Raw genomic sequence first — 18,714 nt, 5'->3', positions numbered from 1 at the left:
AAAGTAAAAATGAAGGAGAAATGGTCCTGTGATTTTTCACACACGGCTCACGCTGGTTTCAGAGGCAGTTTCAGACAAAAATATTTAGTAATATTTGAGCAATGTCATGATCATGGAATTCTGTATCACCTTGAAGGGCTTACTTGGTAATGCTTATATGATCGTGTGAAATTTCATATGGCTTTTCAGAGTTGTGGAAAAATACTCTCATCTTAGGTATTCAGTTCACTGAATTTTGACAAATGAATGCCCCCCATGTGCCTAATACTCCAGTCGAGATACAGAACATTTCCCTTGCCCCAAGAAGCTCCCCACTGCATTCTTCTACACAGTTCTCACCCCCAAAAATAACTACTGCTCCAAGGAAGGTCACCATGCATTGGTTTTCCTGCTCTTCAACTATATATAAATGGAATTATGCGCGTCTGTTGTGTTTGGATTGTTTCATTCACGTGATGTTTTTTAGGCTCATCAATGATGTTGCTTATGACTGTAGTTCATTCCTTTTCATCACTGAGTAATACCCTAGTAGGTAAATATACCACCGTTTGTTGATACTCCCGTTGATGGACATTTTGATGGGTTCCAGTTTTTGGCTATTAATAAGAAAGCTTCGATACACAATCTTGTAACGTATTTTTACGGATGTATGTTTTTACTGATCTTCCCCACCCCCCCATTATTTATTTATTTATTAGAGAGAGACAGAGATAGCAACAGAGTTCAACAGCAAGTGAGGGAGAAGCAGGGTCCCCGCTCAGCAGAGAGCCCTATGATGCGGGCTCAAGCTGTGGGTTCTGGGATTATGACTTGAGCTGAAGGCAGATGCTTAACGACTGAGCCACGCAGTTGCCCCGGATCTTTATTTTTATTTTTTTATTAGAGCAAGAGAGAAAAACCGAGCATAGGGGAGGATCAGAGAGAGGGGGAGAAGCAAACTTCCTGCTGAGCAGAGAGCCTGATATGGGGCTCAGTTCCAGGATCATGACTTGAGCCAAAGGCAGATGCTTAACCAACTGGTCCACCGAGGTGCCCAGTTTTTATAGATCTTGGGTGCATACTTAGAAATGGGGTATTGCTAGGTCATAGGTCATATATATATTCTTGTGGTGGTTTTGTTTTGCTTTTTAATTTAAATTTTGCTAGTTAACATATGGTGCATGTATGTTTGATCTTATGTGAAACTACCAGCAACGTGAGAGAATTCTAATTGCCCGTGTCCGTACCACCTCTTGGCAGAGTCCGTCATTTTACCTTTATCCATTCAAGTGGTTGTAGAGTATATCTCATCCAGAAACAAATATTACTTACATTGAGATGAATTCACCCTATTTAGCATACAGATTTTGACTAATGCACACAATCATGAAATACCACCACAAGGTAGAGAATGATTTTGTCAAAAGCCCCAGATTCTCCCCTGTCCCCTGTATCAGCCTCACACCAACCTCAGCCTTGATCTGTTTTCTTTCCCTATAATTTTGGCTTTTATGGTCCTGGCTTACCAGGACTAATTAGCTGTATTTTTTGTCTTAATTTTCAGAGTTATCATTATATGCATATCATTGCATATAACCTTAAAGGTCAAGTCATTTCTATCAAGTTGATAATGATAAATAACAGTCTCTTCCCACCTCCTCTTGGTTTCTGATTCTACTTTGAACTCTTTCAGCCCTTGGTTGTGGTACATGCTTTTTCATTTCTAGGGCACCTGGGTGACTCAGTTGGTTAAGCAACTGCTTTCGGCTCAGGTCATGATCCTGGAGTCCCAGGATCAAGTCCCACATCGGGCCCTCTGCTCAGCAGGGAGTCGGCTTCTCCCTCTGCCCCTCGCCCCTCTCATGCATTCTCTCTATAAATAAAATCTTTTTTTAAAAAAATCGTGCTTCTATTACTTGATATTTCCGTTTTCATTTATTAACTGCTTATTAGGGAAGGTAAGGATTTAGCGCTCTTATAATTCTGACCAGCCACAGACACACCTGGCTGTATCTGGTAGAGACCTTCTACTATAAATACATCATTATTTTTTAGAAGTTATTATTTAGATTACTGAGTCTATGTAGTAGAAGCAGCAGATGCTGTGGAACGTACCTTCATTCTATTTTCTGCCTTGAATAATGTTTTTCTAGAGGTGTTAATTCTTCTTTTCTTCATTCTCTGTGGACTTACTTCTTTTTCATGTCCAGATTTTCTGACAGAAGTGTTTACCTCCTTCTCATATGTTCAGACAAAGGAGGTAATTTCACAGTTCCATTGCTTTCTTGGATTTCTTCTTCGTGGAGTCCTCCGCCCTCCTGTTCCATCCGGGACTGGCCACTCTCCGGACACGTGCATAGCTACTTTTTTCAGCTCTCTCCATCATTATCTGTCTCAGGGTCAAAAACAATAAAAACCAGTAGGTATCAGCAGAGCCAAGGATAATATGCACGTGTGTGTAAGTATGGGTTCACACATGATTCATTTTGACCAGTCTGCCTGTTTTAGGAGTCATGTGTGCACTTAGGGACCTTCAAGTCCAGTCCAGCATCTTTCCGTTCCTTAAAACTCTGTCCTGTGACAGTAAGAAACCTGGCTTCCGGGATTAATATATTTACGTATTTCATCAGGTCCTCAGCATGTAACCAGTCTCTGTCTTCATGACCACACCTCCTCCCACATGGACACCCTCCTCAGCCTCTTCTCTCTCTGATAGCTCGGGTCATCCCACCGTCCCCCACCCCCAGGTCGTGGTTGTGGATGCCCTTCTCTTCACCCTTTTCCTTCATCCATCCCATGGATGCCCACCTTGTTCTGCCTGGCTCTGACACACCATGCCACTCTGGCCCCCTGTGTGGATGCCCTCCCCACCACCGTTGCAAATGCCTTAGTTGCCATGTCCCACCTAACAGATCAGGGCTCAGTTGTTCAGGAAGGGGAGGAGATGGGCCAAGGCACAGCTCTTGATTCTGTCTTCCATCCCCCAATTCTGTCTTCCATCCCCCAGTGCTTTCCTTTTTTCAGTCTTCCTATCCCGAAGAGTTAATTCTGGCCATCCATTTGCTTAAACCCGAGATCTGAATGCCCTTGAATATTTGCATTTGGCGTGGGGGTGAGAGGGCTGGATCTCAGGGTCCTGAGATCTTGACCTGAGTTGAAAACAGATGCTTAACCAATGGATTGGGCCACCCAGGTGCCCCAGTGATTGTATATTTGTGTTTATTCCAAAATGTTCATTACAATAAGGCTAGTTAACATACATTAGCTTACAGAGTTACAAAATTCTTTTTCCTTGTAATGAGCAGTTTTAAGAATTACTCTCTTAGCAACTTTCAAATATATGCAACAGTATTATTATCTGTGGTTGCCATGATGTACATGATATCCCCGTGACATCACTATTTTATAACTAGAAGGTTGTACCTTTTGACTCCCTTTCCCCCATTTTGCCCTCACCTCCACCCTCTGCGTCTGGCAACCACCAGTCTGTTCTGTGAACCTGTGGTCTTAAAACTCAATCCTTGAGACTGACGTTTCACCTAAATCTAGGCAAGACTGGCCCTCTGCACTCACCATCCCCCACTGTTCTCTTTATTTCAATAATGTACTAATTTTAAAAAGCAGCCGAGATTCCCCCCAGCTCACACTACTTACTGATTGTAGTTGCTTGTTTGATACAGAGCCTTCGCTGTCTCTTTGTATCGTGATGCATTTGGAAGCCTTAAAAGCATACCATATTTAACTATAATGATCCTGTTTTAAATATTGGGATCAGTTGGAACACCGTGTTCTTTCTCGAATCCCTTGCAGTTATTAGCAATCGAATTTATGGGGTCCCAAGAGTATATGACTGAAACTCCAGAGATAGATACTCTTCTGCTAGTACCTAATGCCAAACAAGATGAACGTTTTAGAGATTCAGTGTGGTAATTTTATGCCTTTAGATATGGGTTTTACACAAACCACAATTCTAGAGGAGACTTAAGAGGTAAAGAAAAAAAATGTTTTTTTTCAAAAATGACAGGTTTCGGAAGCATAATTCTGTGATGAATGGCTGCGCAAAAATACTGTTTATGCAAGTACAGAGACATTTTTCTCTGACAGTGGAGCAAAGTCCAAACTGTTACATCTTGGTTTTGTAGGACACAGGGAGTTGGAAACTGCTTGGAAAAGACCATTGTTTCTCAGCTTGCCTGCCCCTCCTCCACCCCAGGAGGAGCCTGAAGCCAGTCATTCCTGCAAAGACACTTCCCGGGCCAGCTGAACTTGCCAGCCATGTCTGGCTTGGTGTTCTTCTTACACCTGACTCTCTCCTGCACTTTGGCATCCGAAATTGGGAGCAATGTTTCCTGTTCAAATACCTTTTTCTCAACCGTGGGCCTTGATAAAAACCTGCAGTGATTTTACAGCATAGCATCCTATTCTTTCCTGATATTTAAAAAAAGAAAAAGGAAATAGCAAAATTCTTTAAATTTTGAATACTGACAGTTTAAAAATTTGTGAAAGTATTCTCAAATTTCTGTTCAAGGTACATTCAACTTTCTTCTTGTAACATATCCAGAATAGGTTATGTGTCTCTTTTCTGGATGATTTCATGTAGAACAAATTACAAGACGGTTCTAGAACCTTATTGGCAGATGCCTTAAGTTTCTAGTAGGTGATCAATAAATGCTTAATATAAGTTATCTGTTTATGGATTGATTAAATTGTATACTCCCTTTACCAGATAAAGGGTGGAAAAGCATCCATAGGTGTATGTGTATTTATTGAAATTTTTATAAAGAAATTGAAGTCTTTAAAAAAAAAAAGAAATTGAAGGCTTTTTTTTTTTTTTTTAAATTTTATTCATTTATTCATGAGAGATAGAAAGGGAGGCAGAGGTAGAAGCAGGCCCCCTGCTTGAGCAGGGAGCCTGATGTGGGACTCAATCCCAAGACCCTGGGACCATACCCTGGGACCATGACCTGGGCCAAAGGCAATTGCTCAACCGTCTGAGCCACCCAGGTGCCTGTGGAAGTTGAAGGCTTTTTTTAAAGCCTCATCAAGCCAACAAAATTTTTTTTATTGTCAGGGATGTGAATAGCATTGCCAAGAATTGTTCTAAATATTCTTTTATTATTTGTTTATTTCAACTCTTTTAGGTGCAAATATTTATGTATGTAAGATTTGCCATTCCAGTTTAAAATTCTTCCAGAAGAGTGGTTCCTTACCTGAGAATTTAGATAAGAGAGAGACTATAAATTATTTTAAAGTATTTATTTTCATAGTATAGGGTGATTTGTAGAATGTATATATATGGATGAAAGACCTTCATTCATGCAAAAACGTTTACTAAATATCTAAGGTATTAAAATATTAAGAGATTGAGCTGCCTTCTGTCTAGTTTGTTAGTTGGTTTGTTCTGTCCTTTCTCTAGAGGAGCAGAGATGAAACGTGGTTCTATGTGAATTTTAAATCCTTTACCTATGAGGAGAATTAAGCCCCAAAATAGATCTAGATTTCAATTGTGTACTCAACCAAAATATACGTATTCTAATTAGTCTGCTAATTGCCTCTTGGATTCCATCCCAGCATTCCCGTAGAGTAAGAGGATGCATTTTGCTCCTATCTTTATATTATCTCAGATAACATAAAAGATTGTGTTTTCTTATTCCCCGGCAGGTTGGTACAGAGGATATACCCTCCAGAATAAATCTAAAAAGGTATGGTTTCTCATTTACTTTTTGAATTTGAATCTGCCTGCCAGCTTTGTGTTATGCTACCGGGGCCCATTTTCTGCTCTTTGCTGCCTCTAGACTTAGTTTGTGTTCTGTGGGATGGCTGTTGTTTAGATCTGACAACAAATTCTCTGACCTCAATGTGTGTAAAATCACACAAGTCCCGTGGACCCCTTTTCCCACCAGCCAACTTAAGGGGGAAGGCCAGAGTCGAATTCACTCCCCTGGTCAGGCCCTCCCAGCACTTGCAGGCTTGCTGCTCCCAGCCCCTGGAGCTCCGCAGGGTGGGATGAGAGTGTTCTTGTTGGCTCTCTCCTTCAGGGGAACCCATGCTGCTGCTTGGTTCTTTAGCTCCCCAGTGCCAACATCCCAGAACTAAAGCATCTCCCCATTTCTACTTGAGTCCATCCTTTGTTATAAAATGATAAGCCAGAGTAGTAGTTTTGAAACTGAACCTCACAGCCAGTCCCAGTAATACATCATGAAATCAACATCAGGGGTTATTAATCACCATCTTCCAAAAACTGAAACTCTGCAAAGTAGAAAAGAAAATGGAATGCCATGAAAAATACTGTCCATGAAACTTTTGTGTGAGGTGCGTATTTATTAATGTATTTTAAATTACATTTTATGCATAGTTAAGAACTCAGTTGCCATGAAAATGTATCTTGTCATGGGCAGAGAGTTTGAAAACTAACTGACCCTAGCAGGTTCCTCTACCCCATGCCAAAACTACTCATCATCAAGTTAAAGAAAATCTGTTAGTTACGTTAATACCCCCTCAGTTAATTTTAGGTCAGGTCAGGCCTTTTCCTTTGACGCTGCATTCTGGGGCAGCAAGGCCTGTCAGCACTTTTTTTTGAAAGAGAAACGGGGTTGATAGGACCATCACTTTTCACAGTTCGTTCACATGCAGAATAGCTAATTAAGAGAGGGGTAAGAGAAACATTTTAGAATTTATCAAGAAGTGAGAGAAACACACATACACACACACACAATCAAAACCCACAGTTCTTACTTTTCAAGCATGGCATGAGATACAAGTAATCTAAGCACACAACTCTTGAAAGAGCTCAGGGCCCAGAGAAACCCCTTTCTACAAGGTTGTAGTCATTAGAAATCAGCATTGTTTGGATCAAGTTTTCTATTTGGATCTGGAGTCACTATTTTGTACATTTACATGTCCACACATGCAGTGTGTTAACATTGACAATTGGAAAATCTACCAAAATAAAGGAGTGTGTGTTTGTCATGTGAGTATCAACTCCCATAGTTTGGTCTTTTATCCCTCCCCAAATCCTAATGCTGAATTTTTCTACCCACGGTTCAATTCCTGCATTTTCCCACCTGTTTTCATTTCCAATTTAACTACTCTGATTTAATTTCTTGCTGACTTCAATTTCTCCAGGCCTTCAAATAGTGACCGAGGACAGGGACATCCTGGCATGAATAAGAGCGTAGTGAGATAAAAGCCTTTCTTTATTTTAGGATCCTTGTCCTGTGGTTTATAGATACTCCTGGTTAGCCCTATCTTTGTTTATTTACTCATAATTATAGAAATGATAAGTTATTTCGAAGCATGGTTGGAGCTAACCATTTAGAAGTTCTGAATTTTTTTTTTAATATTTTATTTATTTAGTTGACAGACAGAGATCACAAGTAGGCAGAGAGGCAGGCAGAGAGAGGGAGGTGGAAGCAGGCTCCCTGCTGAGCAGAGAGCCCCACCGGGGCTCCATCCCAGGACCCTGGGATCATGACCTGAGCCGAAGGCAGAGGCTCAACCCACTGAGCCACCCAGGCGCCCCAGAAGTTCTGAATTTATTAAAGAGCAAGAAGACTTATTCCATTTCCCAGTCTGCTTAAAAAAAAAAAAAAAGTCAACTTAAAAAAAATGAACAAAACCCCATTCTCAGGTAAGATCACATGAACTTAAAGAACAAACACAATTCTTTGATTTTTAACTGGTGATTGTGAATCATGTTGAAACAAGGTCCCCGGCCACACTTTTCCCTTTCAGAGAGCTACGGTATGTAGGGATTCTTTTTGCACATAGACCTCGGTTTCTAAGGCATCCTGTGATGTCCTAATAGATCAGAATCTATCTAGCTCACACCCTTGTTGTTGGCTTTGAAAAGGAAATAGCATGCTCCCTGAGTGTGTTTTAGTTTTGTTTGTTTTCATTTCTTTAAAACCCTTACTTAAAAAAAAATTTTTTTTTTAAGATTTTATTTATTTATTTGTCAGGGATAGAGGGAGAGAGAGCGAGTGAGCACAGGCAGACAGAGAGGCAGGCTGAGGCAGAGGGAGAAGCAGGCTCCCTGCCGAGCAAGGAGCCCGATGTGGGACTTGATCCCAGGACACTGGGATCATGACCTGAGCCGAAGGCAGCTGCTTAACCAACTGAGCCACCCAGGCGTCCCTAAAACCCTTACTTAAACTTGAAATCTCACCCTTAAGAAGAATTATTTCAGGAAGAACTTTTTTTAGTTCTTGATAATTCAACTTTGTAATTCAATGAAATGATAGTACTAACAAGGATGTTGCTTTTACTTGTTGATTTTTAAGTTGAAATATCTTCCTGGTGGAGAGTAGCAGGAAGCATCAAGGGAATTTAGATTCAGTCATCATGAATTATGTTCAGCTTTGACACCCTTTCATTAAGAGATCCAGCCTGTTTGAAATCCTCTCCTAATGCTGTTTTTTCCTGCATTTGCCAGTCTTTGGGGGAGGAGCTGTTTGAAAGGCCTATTATTTTAATGGAAATTTTTGGTGTCAGTTATCAGCAGACCTAGCCATTTAGAGTGGTGATAAAACGGGCTAGTGGTTTTACAAATTGAAGAAGCCCAGAGCTTTGCAGAAACTGATTATTGATTCTGGCAGGATTGTGGAAGTATGGATAACGGCAATATCTAGAAAGTGGTTAGATATTTTTTTTCCTCAAGTGAGTAGGTTGCATTGAGAAAGGAGAATCAAAATTGAGATAAGCCATAAATTAGTAATCTATCCCCCAGGTTTTTCCTGCCTTTCTGTGTATCAGATGGAAAGAAGGAAAGAAAACTTCTCCAAGGCTCAGATTTACTAGAGCAGTTAAATGGATGTAAGTGGACATATGTTGTCATGGAAGGATGGGGCCTGCAAGTAACAGGGAGGTAATGGAACAAAATAAATACTCTCTTAAGATGAAAGTCCTCATGTCTGTACATTCAGTATAAATTATCTGCTTGGGTGTTACAACATAAGACCTTTATATTTCAAATGCTTCTATCTTGGATTTCTCCCAATTATTAAGAGACTAGTAATCAGATTACAAATGCACAAAGATTTTAATTCGTCCTTTACATTCTTTTTTTTTTTTTTTTAAGAGTTTATTTATTTATTTGACAGAAAGAGATCACAGTAGGCAGAGAGGCAGGCAGAGAGAGGGAAGGGAAGCAGGCCCCCGCTGAGCAGAGAGCCCGATGTGGGACTCGATCCCAGGACCCTGAGATCATGACCCGAGCCGAAGGCAGCGGCCCAACCCACTGAGCCACCCAGGCGCCCGTCCTTTACCTTCTTGATGAGAAAAGTTTTCTGCAAGGATATTCCCTGGGATAAGCAGTGTTACCTCTTATTTTAACCTCCAAGTGTGGCTTCTTAGAGCTACTGCTTTAAGTGGCTCATTATTTACCAAGTGTCCACTCCCCATTCCTTCCCAAGCCCATCCCTGGCCACGCCCATTCTACTTTCTGTCTCTATGGATTTAACCACTCTAGATCCGTCCTACAAGTGGAATCATAACAGTATTTGTCCTTTTGTGTCTGGATTACTTCACTTAGCATCATATCCTCAAGGTGAGTTCTGGACGATCAAGTCTGGTTCTCTACCAAGATGGCAGTCAACAAGACATTTACCTCCAGATGGACAGAAGAAACACCCAAAGTTCCTTAGACACCCTAAGCACAGATCTGGAGCTTCAGAACATCAGAAATTAGGCCCCACAGGAATTATACCTACATTTGAATTTTTGTTTAACTGTTTGATCAGTTTTCCAAAATCACTTTGAATCCTGCCCCTATAATGAAAAAGGTCAGTGTCATCTTGTCTCTCTGTGTGTTCTGGGTCTTATCAGTAACAAATCAGCATAGTACTTTCTGACTTACACACCACATGCATACCCCTTTCTCAAAGTGAAGAGGGGAAGGTAATGTACTTTTTGGGGGGGGGGTTTCTTTCTGCCTGGCTGGAAAGGACAGTCATTTTGCTTTCGACTCAGGCAGTGACAAGATCTACCCTGTCATCACCAAGGCTGGGAGCAGCTCAGTCTCAGGTTTTCTTTCTGTTTCCTGTTTTATTGGCAAAGGGCTAAGATGGAGAAAGAAGAGTTTTAGATAAATAGAGCACATGAAGCTGGACACAAGACTGACGCCAGTAGAAGTGAACTAGTTTTCTGTCTCTGGACGGATTAAGGATCACTGCGTACACACACATCTTTGACTGAGCCCCCATGTAGGAAGATCTTCCTTTCCCACCTTTGTGGTCAGTCCCCCAGCAGAGAATGCGCACAGGGTTGCACTGACCTCCGCAGGTACAGGGCTAGGAGGAGTCAAACCAGTGGTACCCAGTAAATAGGCTCTTCTCCTCCCTCTGCTGGTCTGGCCTGCAGAGTACCCTAAAACAAAGAACAGCAGTGCCTTTTCCCCATGGCGTTGCCTCCGTTTATCCATGAGAGTATCACACAGGTAAACAACAGAAGCCGTTGGCATCAGGAAAACTCAGATCCATGACTTGCTTTCTGTGATCTGATCTTCACTTCTTCAGTGTCTACCGACCAGTTTCCAGGCTTTCTCTTAGGCCCTTATGGGCCTTAGTTTCTCCAAAGCAACATCGCAACAGTGATGTAGAATGGCCACTTAAGAACATAGACTGAGAAGCAATTTGAGACTGGGAAGTGCTAAAAATAACCAGATAACTAGTACTAATTGATTTGGGGTGCATTTGGCTTAAGTGAAAGCGGTGAGAAGGGATTGTTTTGGAAAATCACTATAATTTCATGGGCCACTAAGTGCACAGCCCTTCGGGTCACTAATTATGAGAAAGCCTTTTAGGGCAGCAGTTCATGGCATTAGGATCTGGACGGTTCTAGTTGCTGCCAAGCCCCTTAGCGTTACTGCAGCCCTGAGTTGGTCAGGACATGTTCGCCCCCTTCCGAAGCACTTCTTCCGTGCTCTGTGAACCCCGATCTTAATTTCTGTCTTTCCAGCCATGCTTTCAGGGAGGCGCAGTCTGTGTGGTCGGGCCCTCGAGCCTGACCGCACACTCTGGTGACGGCCCAAGTATCCTGTCTCCTCACTCGTTCCTGGTGCCATGTGTGCTCCTTACCCTGAGGTTTTTGCGGCCATGTAACCGACGTTCTTCTCTCTGTAGGGGATCTTCCCTGAAACGTACATCCATTTGAAGGAGGCAACCGTGGAAGACCGAGGGTAAGTTCCCGTCCCGGGAAGACCCCTAAAAGTGGTGGATGTGTGAAATGATCATTAAAGAGTTTCTCGTGTGCGTTTCTGCTCTCATCTCGTCAGTGCCCTTCTCACAAGGAGAGAGTGAATACGAGCTTTATTCCCGAGATGATACCTTCTTTCATAATGGTTCCTCTCTGGCATCCTTCCCCAGGATAGTAAAGCCAGGCAGTGAACGAACGGAGGCCCCCTGCCTCCCTCCTGCACTGTGCTCACTGAGTGTGCGCACACACACAAACTTTGGGCACCCTTTTGCTGCTAGGATTTCCAAGGGCCCCCAGTTTGGCAACCATGGGAGAGAGAGGAGCAAGCTGCCTCCGGCAGTGATCAGCTCTGGAGCTTAGACAAGTCCGTTAGCCTTATTGCCCCTTGGGCTTTTTGCCCATACAAACTGGAGGACATAAATCTGGCCGTATGCTGGTCGAGAGCTTAATGTGGAATGATGAAATGATGTGTGTGAACGTGCTCTGCAGATGAAATCCACTATGTTTTGGATATTCTAATTTCTCATCCACCTTACCAGCTGTCCCGGACAGTGACTGCCTCTGTGGAACCTGAGGAGGAGAAAGGCACTCAACCTGAGGTGGGAAAGAGAGGCCGCTGGGTTGGGGAGCCCCAGGGACAGAGGAGGGAAGGAGAGCCCAGAGCAGGACTAGAATGCCAGGGTTGCTAGAGAGGAGAATGGATCAGAGTCACGCAGACTCACAGCGGCAAAAGAACATTTTCAGCTGTAAGTTCTACACCTGCATTTTATAGATGAGGGGTGGAGACAGGCCCAGATTCCCCCAGCTCTTCAGTGGCAGAACCAAGACCGGAAACCAGGTGGCCTGGCCACCTGGAGAAGCTTCTTTCCAGCGGGCCATTTCCCTGGCAGCCTCCGCCGTCACTAGCTGCAGCCATGTTGGCAGAAGGGCATGTAGGGAGGCATATGCCCACTAACAAGGGTTGTCAGAGAAGAAGGCAGGGTGCTCAGCTACATTTGAAATCCAGATAACAACAAGTAATTGTTTATGGTTAGTATGTCCCAGGTATTTCATGAGTCATACTTCCACTGAGAAGTTATTTCAAAACAAACAAACAAGTTATTTCAAGCCATCTGAAATGCAGACTTAACTGGGCATGTGGTAGTCTTATTTAAGTCTGGCAGTCCTACCTCTCTTTCCCATTTGTTTGCTTGCCGTCACTCTCCTTTTGCTCATCACGAAAATACCAGAGGACTGATGGGAATAAATGTCGGCCCTGCCTTGTTCTGAGTCTCCTGTGAGCCCATGAGGAGTATGGTAGAGACACGTTTTCAGTGCAGTGAGGCAGCAGGTGAGAAGAAAATCGAGCCCCATTCCGTCAGAGGGCAGAGCCTCGGTCCCCACCAGCAGGTCCTGTGTGTGATGTCCAGCCCCAGGACCCTCGTGCATTGTACACTCTTCCACCCACCCTCCCTAACGAAAGGGCCACTTGGCAGAACCAGCGAAAAGACTGGGTTTGGGTCTCCATCCCGGGAGTCATGGAAGCCAGCCAGGCTCAGCAATTGCTCTTGTCGAGATACCAACTGGGATGGTCCCGGCTGGGCTGATGCCTTTGTTCCCTCCCAGAAGTGGTTTATTTTGAGAGCTGGATCAGTAAGCCCCTTCTTTTCTCAGAGACTTAGGTGTAATAAAGTCCACTCAACAAATTTCCCCACAACAGATTCGTTGTCTTTCCAGCTGGACCACCCCATGCCCGTCTTTGCCCTGTGGGGACTATGACCCCTGTCAAGAAAAGCAGGGATGGTCAGCCCAGAGTAACACAAGCATCTCTCTGGTTCTCCGTAGGCAGCACGAGACCGTGATTCCTGGGGAGCTTCCGCTGGTCCAGGAGCTCACGTCGACGCTGCGAGAATGGGCGGTCATCTGGCGCAAGCTCTATGTGGTGAGCTTTCCCGCGGGTCTTGGAGCTGTCTGTTCCACTGGCGGGCCTCAGCAACACATGAGCTCTCTGCATGGAACAGGGTGCATGTTAGCTGGACCGTACGTGGCTGATAACCAGCGGATTCTCACTGTCCTGGAGTAGAGTCACTGATGACATGGGATGGCAGAAGAAACAGTGGGACAGGCTCTTAGCCTCAATGTGTATCCTGGGGAATAGGAATTTGTCAGTGTTTCACTGCTCAGCCGCACGAGGACTCCCAGGAGGACGGCATTCTTTACTCTAGCCAGGCTTTCTTACAGACTCTGCAACTTGAGTGGTATTAAGCCGTGGTCTGAGGAGTCTTTCTTTTCAAGGCCAACTCAGGGTATCGTGTCTTACAGTAACGTAGTCTTACACACCTCAGAATGCAAATAAGATACACCAGCTCAGTGGGAAATGACACAGGAAGCAGCACATTTTCTCCATGATAAACCGTAATCACAAGTCCCATGTAGGTTTGCAATTAGGAAAAGGTAGATCTGGCTTTTCATGTTATCAGAGTGAAAATACGTGGGCAGCTGTCTTGCAAAAGGCCAAGAATGCTCCAAGTCCCCTGGAAGCAGCTCTTTCCTTGACAGTGGGATGCACAAATATCTTTTTCTAAAGTTCCCTCTTTCCTGGGGACCTAGAAGTCACTAGGTCCTGCCTCTGTAAGCATCTTCTCGGGGCCGACCAGGGAAGGTATATTTTCTCGTTCAATGAGTGAATGAGTGCAGCGAGGGAGTAGACTAGACCCGATGGCCTGGAAGCCAGTTTCTTTCCTTTATGTGACTTTGTTTATCTAGGTTTTTGTTCAGTCATGTGTTAATTCTTCATTTGGACTCTCGAAAACCAATCTCAATAACTTGTGAAGAACACCTTCTTCTAGACCTTTAGTACCAAAAACAGTCATCAGAAGCTCAGTCTAGCATGACTTCTAAGAGTTAATGTATGATTTCATTTCCATCCTGGGCTGTTGTTACCCATGATGGATCACAGCAGCAGAAATCACCAGCCCCTTTGGTGGGAAAGCACAGGATTTTTCTCTGCCTACCCATCTTTCAAGGCCTATTTCAAGGTCTTCCTTGTAATGTAGCTTCTAAAACAGCAATCCATGATGTTTCCTTCTGGACCTTAGGAGCATTTACTGCTGGGCCCATCATCTGGCCCTTGGGACATCCTGCCTCGTACTGCAAGTGATCTTTTGATCTCTTTGTGTGTAATTGAGGAGAGAGCTACCTGTAAGTTCTTAAATCTCAGGGACAGACGTGCTGTTTTAAGCCCTTTGGCCTGCATCGATCATCTGGTACCTCTTTTGAGAGCACTCTCTGGTTAATTGATTGGTTAGTGGCAGATGCAACAAGTCTGATAAATGAGGAATGCACATACAGGAGAGCTTCCTTAATGCATTCTCTCTGGATACATACTTGATAGTAAGGACTGGGCAATGAGATTTTTAAAGTGGTAATGTTGGGGCATCTGTGTGTCTCAGTCCAATAAGCATCTGCCTTCAGCTCAGGTCGTGATCTCAGGGTCCTGGATTGAGTCCTGCATCGGGCTCCTTGCTGAGCTGGGAGCCTACTTCTCCCTCTCTCTCTGCACCCCCACCCCCCGCTTGTGTATGCTTTTTTTCTCTCTCGCACTCCCAAATAAATAGGCAAAATCTTAAAAAAAAATTATCCACTTAAAATGGGGTCATTATTAATCATGACTTTGTTGGGTTCCTGTTCCTAACATACTGACAGTTTACTTCAGGCAGAATTTCTGAACTTTCTCAAAATTTGGCATCAAAGTAGCAAACCTCAGAATATTATCCTTCACTGGGTAAAAGGTGAAAGGACCCCAAATCTGTGGTTTTCACCTCCCCCCACGATTTCATTAGTTTTTTGTTTTCTAATTCTGTAAGTTCGTTCAGTTCACATAAAGATAAAGGCCGATTTTACTGAACCACATCAGTACTTGTGTTTCTCTCATGCCTTTTCTCCCTCATATTATGAGACCAGGTGTTCTGTTGTATTATTTGTTTATATATTTATTTATTGAGAGGGTGAGAGAGAGAGCGCACACATACATAATAGTGTGAGGGAGGGCAGGAGGTGCGTGGTAGGGGCAGAGGGGGAGACAGAGATCAAGTCTCAAGCAGGCTCAATCTCAGGACCCTGAGAGCATGACCTGAGCTGAAATCAAGAGTCAGATGTTTAACCGACTGAGCCACCCAGGCACCCCCTGTTTGATATTTCAGGACACCCGTAGAATCTTAGAACCTCCACAGTTCTCTCTAACACATTTCCTAGTTCTCTCCTTTTCAGTCTGTGCTCATGAGAAATCTCTGTAGCAGATCCAGAGCCTTATGTGAGAGAAAAATACCATCCACTAACCAGGATAAGTCCAGCTGTGTAGACACAGGTAATTATTCCAGACAGGAAAGACATTTGGATGGCTGTGACTTAATTTTAGCAGCTGCACCGTAACCTTGTGAAATAACCATAAATATGTTTTAAAAGGGGGAGGAGTTCTTCATGCTAAAGAGAGAAGAACCCACTCCTCCAAAGCAGAAAAAGAAATGCTGACCACTGCCATGTGCCTTCTTTTCCTCTTTGTTATATTAGTATTATTTTGTCCCATTTAATTGTCTTTCCTGGTGTTATTGGCTTTATGCCAGACTGTAGGAGACAAACCCTGGACTAGAAATTCAGAAGCTTGGTGTCTCATCCAGGCCCTGTCCAGCAAGCCCTGTGGTCTTGGGCAAGTCACTTGATATTTCCAGGTATTGTCTGGATTCTGCCCCCCGTGTGAAAGCGATGGAAAATCCACCTTGTTGACTCCATGGGGTTGTGTGAGCATGAAGAAAGGTGTGGGTCGTGAGATCATTGCGCAGACGGGGCATCCAGGACTCTGCACATGGCATTCTTGCTGCCGTCTTAGCTTGAAACAGTAGCCGCTCTGGACATCCTCCCTCTGGGCAGCCTTGACTTGGCATCCCTCTGACTCAGCTTGAGGACACTAAAGCTCCCTTGTGTGTGCTCCCTGCCCTCCCCCCCAATCCAAGGCCACTTCGCTTGTCTTTTGTTATCATCTTAGGCGGAGTGGCCTTGAGCGCTCAGTAAGCAGGCTAAGTGTTTCTCACAATGGATAGCGAGACTCCTTCGTTTAGGCTCAAGTTCGGGAGGCATGGATCATTCCAGCAAGGAAAGGGGGAAGCCTGCTAATGCAGAGTGCAAGTTCACAGCAACTTCTGGCTTCGCCTATACTGCTCGTCCTCATTTGGAGCCTGTTTAGTGAGTGTGTTTTCAGGGGTGATCCGGAAAGGGGAAAAAAATATGAATGAAATGTGGTCGCCTCTTGAAATGACAAGACTGTGGACACTGGGGTTAGACAGGCAGCTGGTTCTTAAAGTCTGACTTGCTCCTCTGCTTGGAACATACTCATATATTCAAAAGAATATAGTATACCCAGTAATAATTACTGCAGACAAACACACTAAAACAGGAAGAACTCAGATCCCGAAGGAAGGGATTTGGGTCCAGAGTAGGCCACTAGCTGAGTCTGCCGCCTGAGATGAGTCCTTTGACCCCTACCTTGCACTTCCCTCACCTGGAACAGTAATGATATATACGTCCTGCACACTTGCTGTAAGGACTCAGTTGGATAATATGGATAAAACTTCCAGGACAGTGCCTGGCGCTTTGTCATCAAACTGTGACAGCCCCTGGCTGTCCCCAGCACTGCCTTCGTGTAAGAGTTCACTGAGGATGGGAGGTGTTGGAAGAACAAGACTGCACGGTGGAGTTCTACCCTGAAGTCGTTTGATGGTGCACCCTTCAGCTTGGGGCTGATGGGTGGGTTTGCTTCCAGCCCAGTGTGAATGTAACCGCCGTAGGTCAGTGGTTGTAAGCGCTCTGCCTGTTATTCTCTGCAGCCTCTCGGGATCATTCGTTGTCCCCAGCCTGGGAAAGTAGACCCATTGACCTGAACTCTGGCCTTCTTTCCCTTCTAGCAGCACGTCTCCCTTGTTCCATGCGAGTTCTGCCAGCCAGAAGGGTGAAGGAGTCTGCATTGATTTAGACATGTTTGGGCTGGTGTAATACCCAGACTTCCCTTCTCACTAACAACCCGACTATACTTTTTGAATATGCACGAGTCTACATCCCACATTATGTTTTCTCAACAATAATCAGGACTTGAAAAATGACAAGTTAGAGTGTGTTTGTGGGGACAGAAGGAGGAACATTTCTGAAAGAGGGACTCTTCTGGGGATTCTGAGATAAGTGGTGATGTTAAACATACTCTGTAACTTCTCACCCCAAGATTTAACTCAGTGCCGTTCCCCCACCTTCCAGTTGGAGAAATGGCTCAATGAGTTTTGGCCAGTGAGGCTGTGTTGTTCATATAATTTTTGGAGAATGAATCTAATCCTTTTTCCTGACAGAAAAGAGGTATGAGACAGGCCTGGTGTGGAAGGTGGTTTATATGTATTGTTGAATCAAGTGAACATAATTGCTAAAATGTAGTTCATAGAATGGACTGATCTCCTCTCATTTATTTATTTTTTGAAAAAGATGTATTTATTAGAGAGCACATGCCCTTGAGTAGGGAGGGGCAGAGGGAGAGACAGAATCCCAAGCAGACTCCCCTCTGAATAGGGAGCCCCATGCAGGGCTCAGTCCCACGACCCTGAGATCATGACCTGAGCTGAAGCCAAGGGACGTTCAAATGACTGAGCCACTCCGGCGCCCCTGATCTCCTCTCATTTAAAATTCACCAGTACAATAAAACTTGAGCTAGTCTGTAGTTGTGTAAAAATCTAGAGGGGAGAAAGTGCCCATAACTGAGGGTGGGGGTGGGGAACTTGACAGACACAATGAATTGCCCTTCTTCCTCTCATTGCATATCCACGCCGATTAAAGCTACTCGAGTCTAATCTTTCTGAAGGGGTGGTTATTATGGGCTGCTGGAGCATATGCTCTGAAGTGTAATTAAGCTGGTCTCATGGTTGGAAACCAGCATCTGATTGCTTATTACCAGGGACAGAAAATTCCCATAGAAAACTCGGTCTTGTCCGGGCATTCCGTCTGTGAATGGCAAACCCTGCTTGGGCCTGGCTGTCTCTTGAGAGACAAGAGGAGAGGTGGCCATGACCCAGGGTAGGGCAGGGGGTGTGCTCTGGGTCCTTTTCCAGTTTCCTTCTTGCTTGCCTGCCTGCCAGGATTTCTTGTGCTACATCCTGAGGCAAAAATGGTCTTAGTGGAATCTTTGCTTCTAAAATGAAGCATTTGCTAGTCAGGCAAAGAATTTTTGTGGCAAAGAAAAGAGGCACTAGGGTAGAGAGGAGGAGTGTCAGGCCATGCAGATTCCCTTTCTCCCAGAGTGCAGTGTGGCCCGAGGTCACACACGGGAAGCGGGACACTGCTCCGGACCCCAGGAGTTTGAGAGAGATGGGAGTCACTGCAGAGAGCTCTGCCGGGTGAAATTGGATGGGAGCCTTTGAGCCGGTGAGCGCATCAGAGGGAGATGGTTAGAGTCAGAGCCAGTTAATGAGGAAGGTGCTCGAAAGAGTAATTAAGTGTAAGGTCTCCACCATAGACTCGCAGATGCTCAGCCTG

At 44.3% G+C, this 18,714-nt stretch overlaps 1 protein-coding gene across 1 annotated transcript in view; it reads left to right on the top strand.

The window, feature by feature from the left end:
- Positions 1–18,714, top strand: part of DOCK5 (dedicator of cytokinesis 5) — a 206,866-nt gene that overhangs the window by 69,733 nt on the left and 118,419 nt on the right. Inside the window, exons 3-5 of the mRNA XM_044225113.1 lie at positions 5,641–5,681; positions 11,100–11,155; positions 12,997–13,093. Of these exons, the coding sequence (XP_044081048.1) occupies positions 5,641–5,681; positions 11,100–11,155; positions 12,997–13,093 (194 nt within the window). The remainder of the gene's footprint in view (positions 1–5,640; positions 5,682–11,099; positions 11,156–12,996; positions 13,094–18,714) is intronic.

This window comes from Neovison vison, chromosome 11 (assembly GCF_020171115.1).
Source record: "Neovison vison isolate M4711 chromosome 11, ASM_NN_V1, whole genome shotgun sequence".
NCBI classification, from domain to species: domain Eukaryota; kingdom Metazoa; phylum Chordata; class Mammalia; order Carnivora; family Mustelidae; genus Neogale; species Neogale vison.
This window is presented reverse-complemented; position numbering and strand designations above follow the sequence as displayed.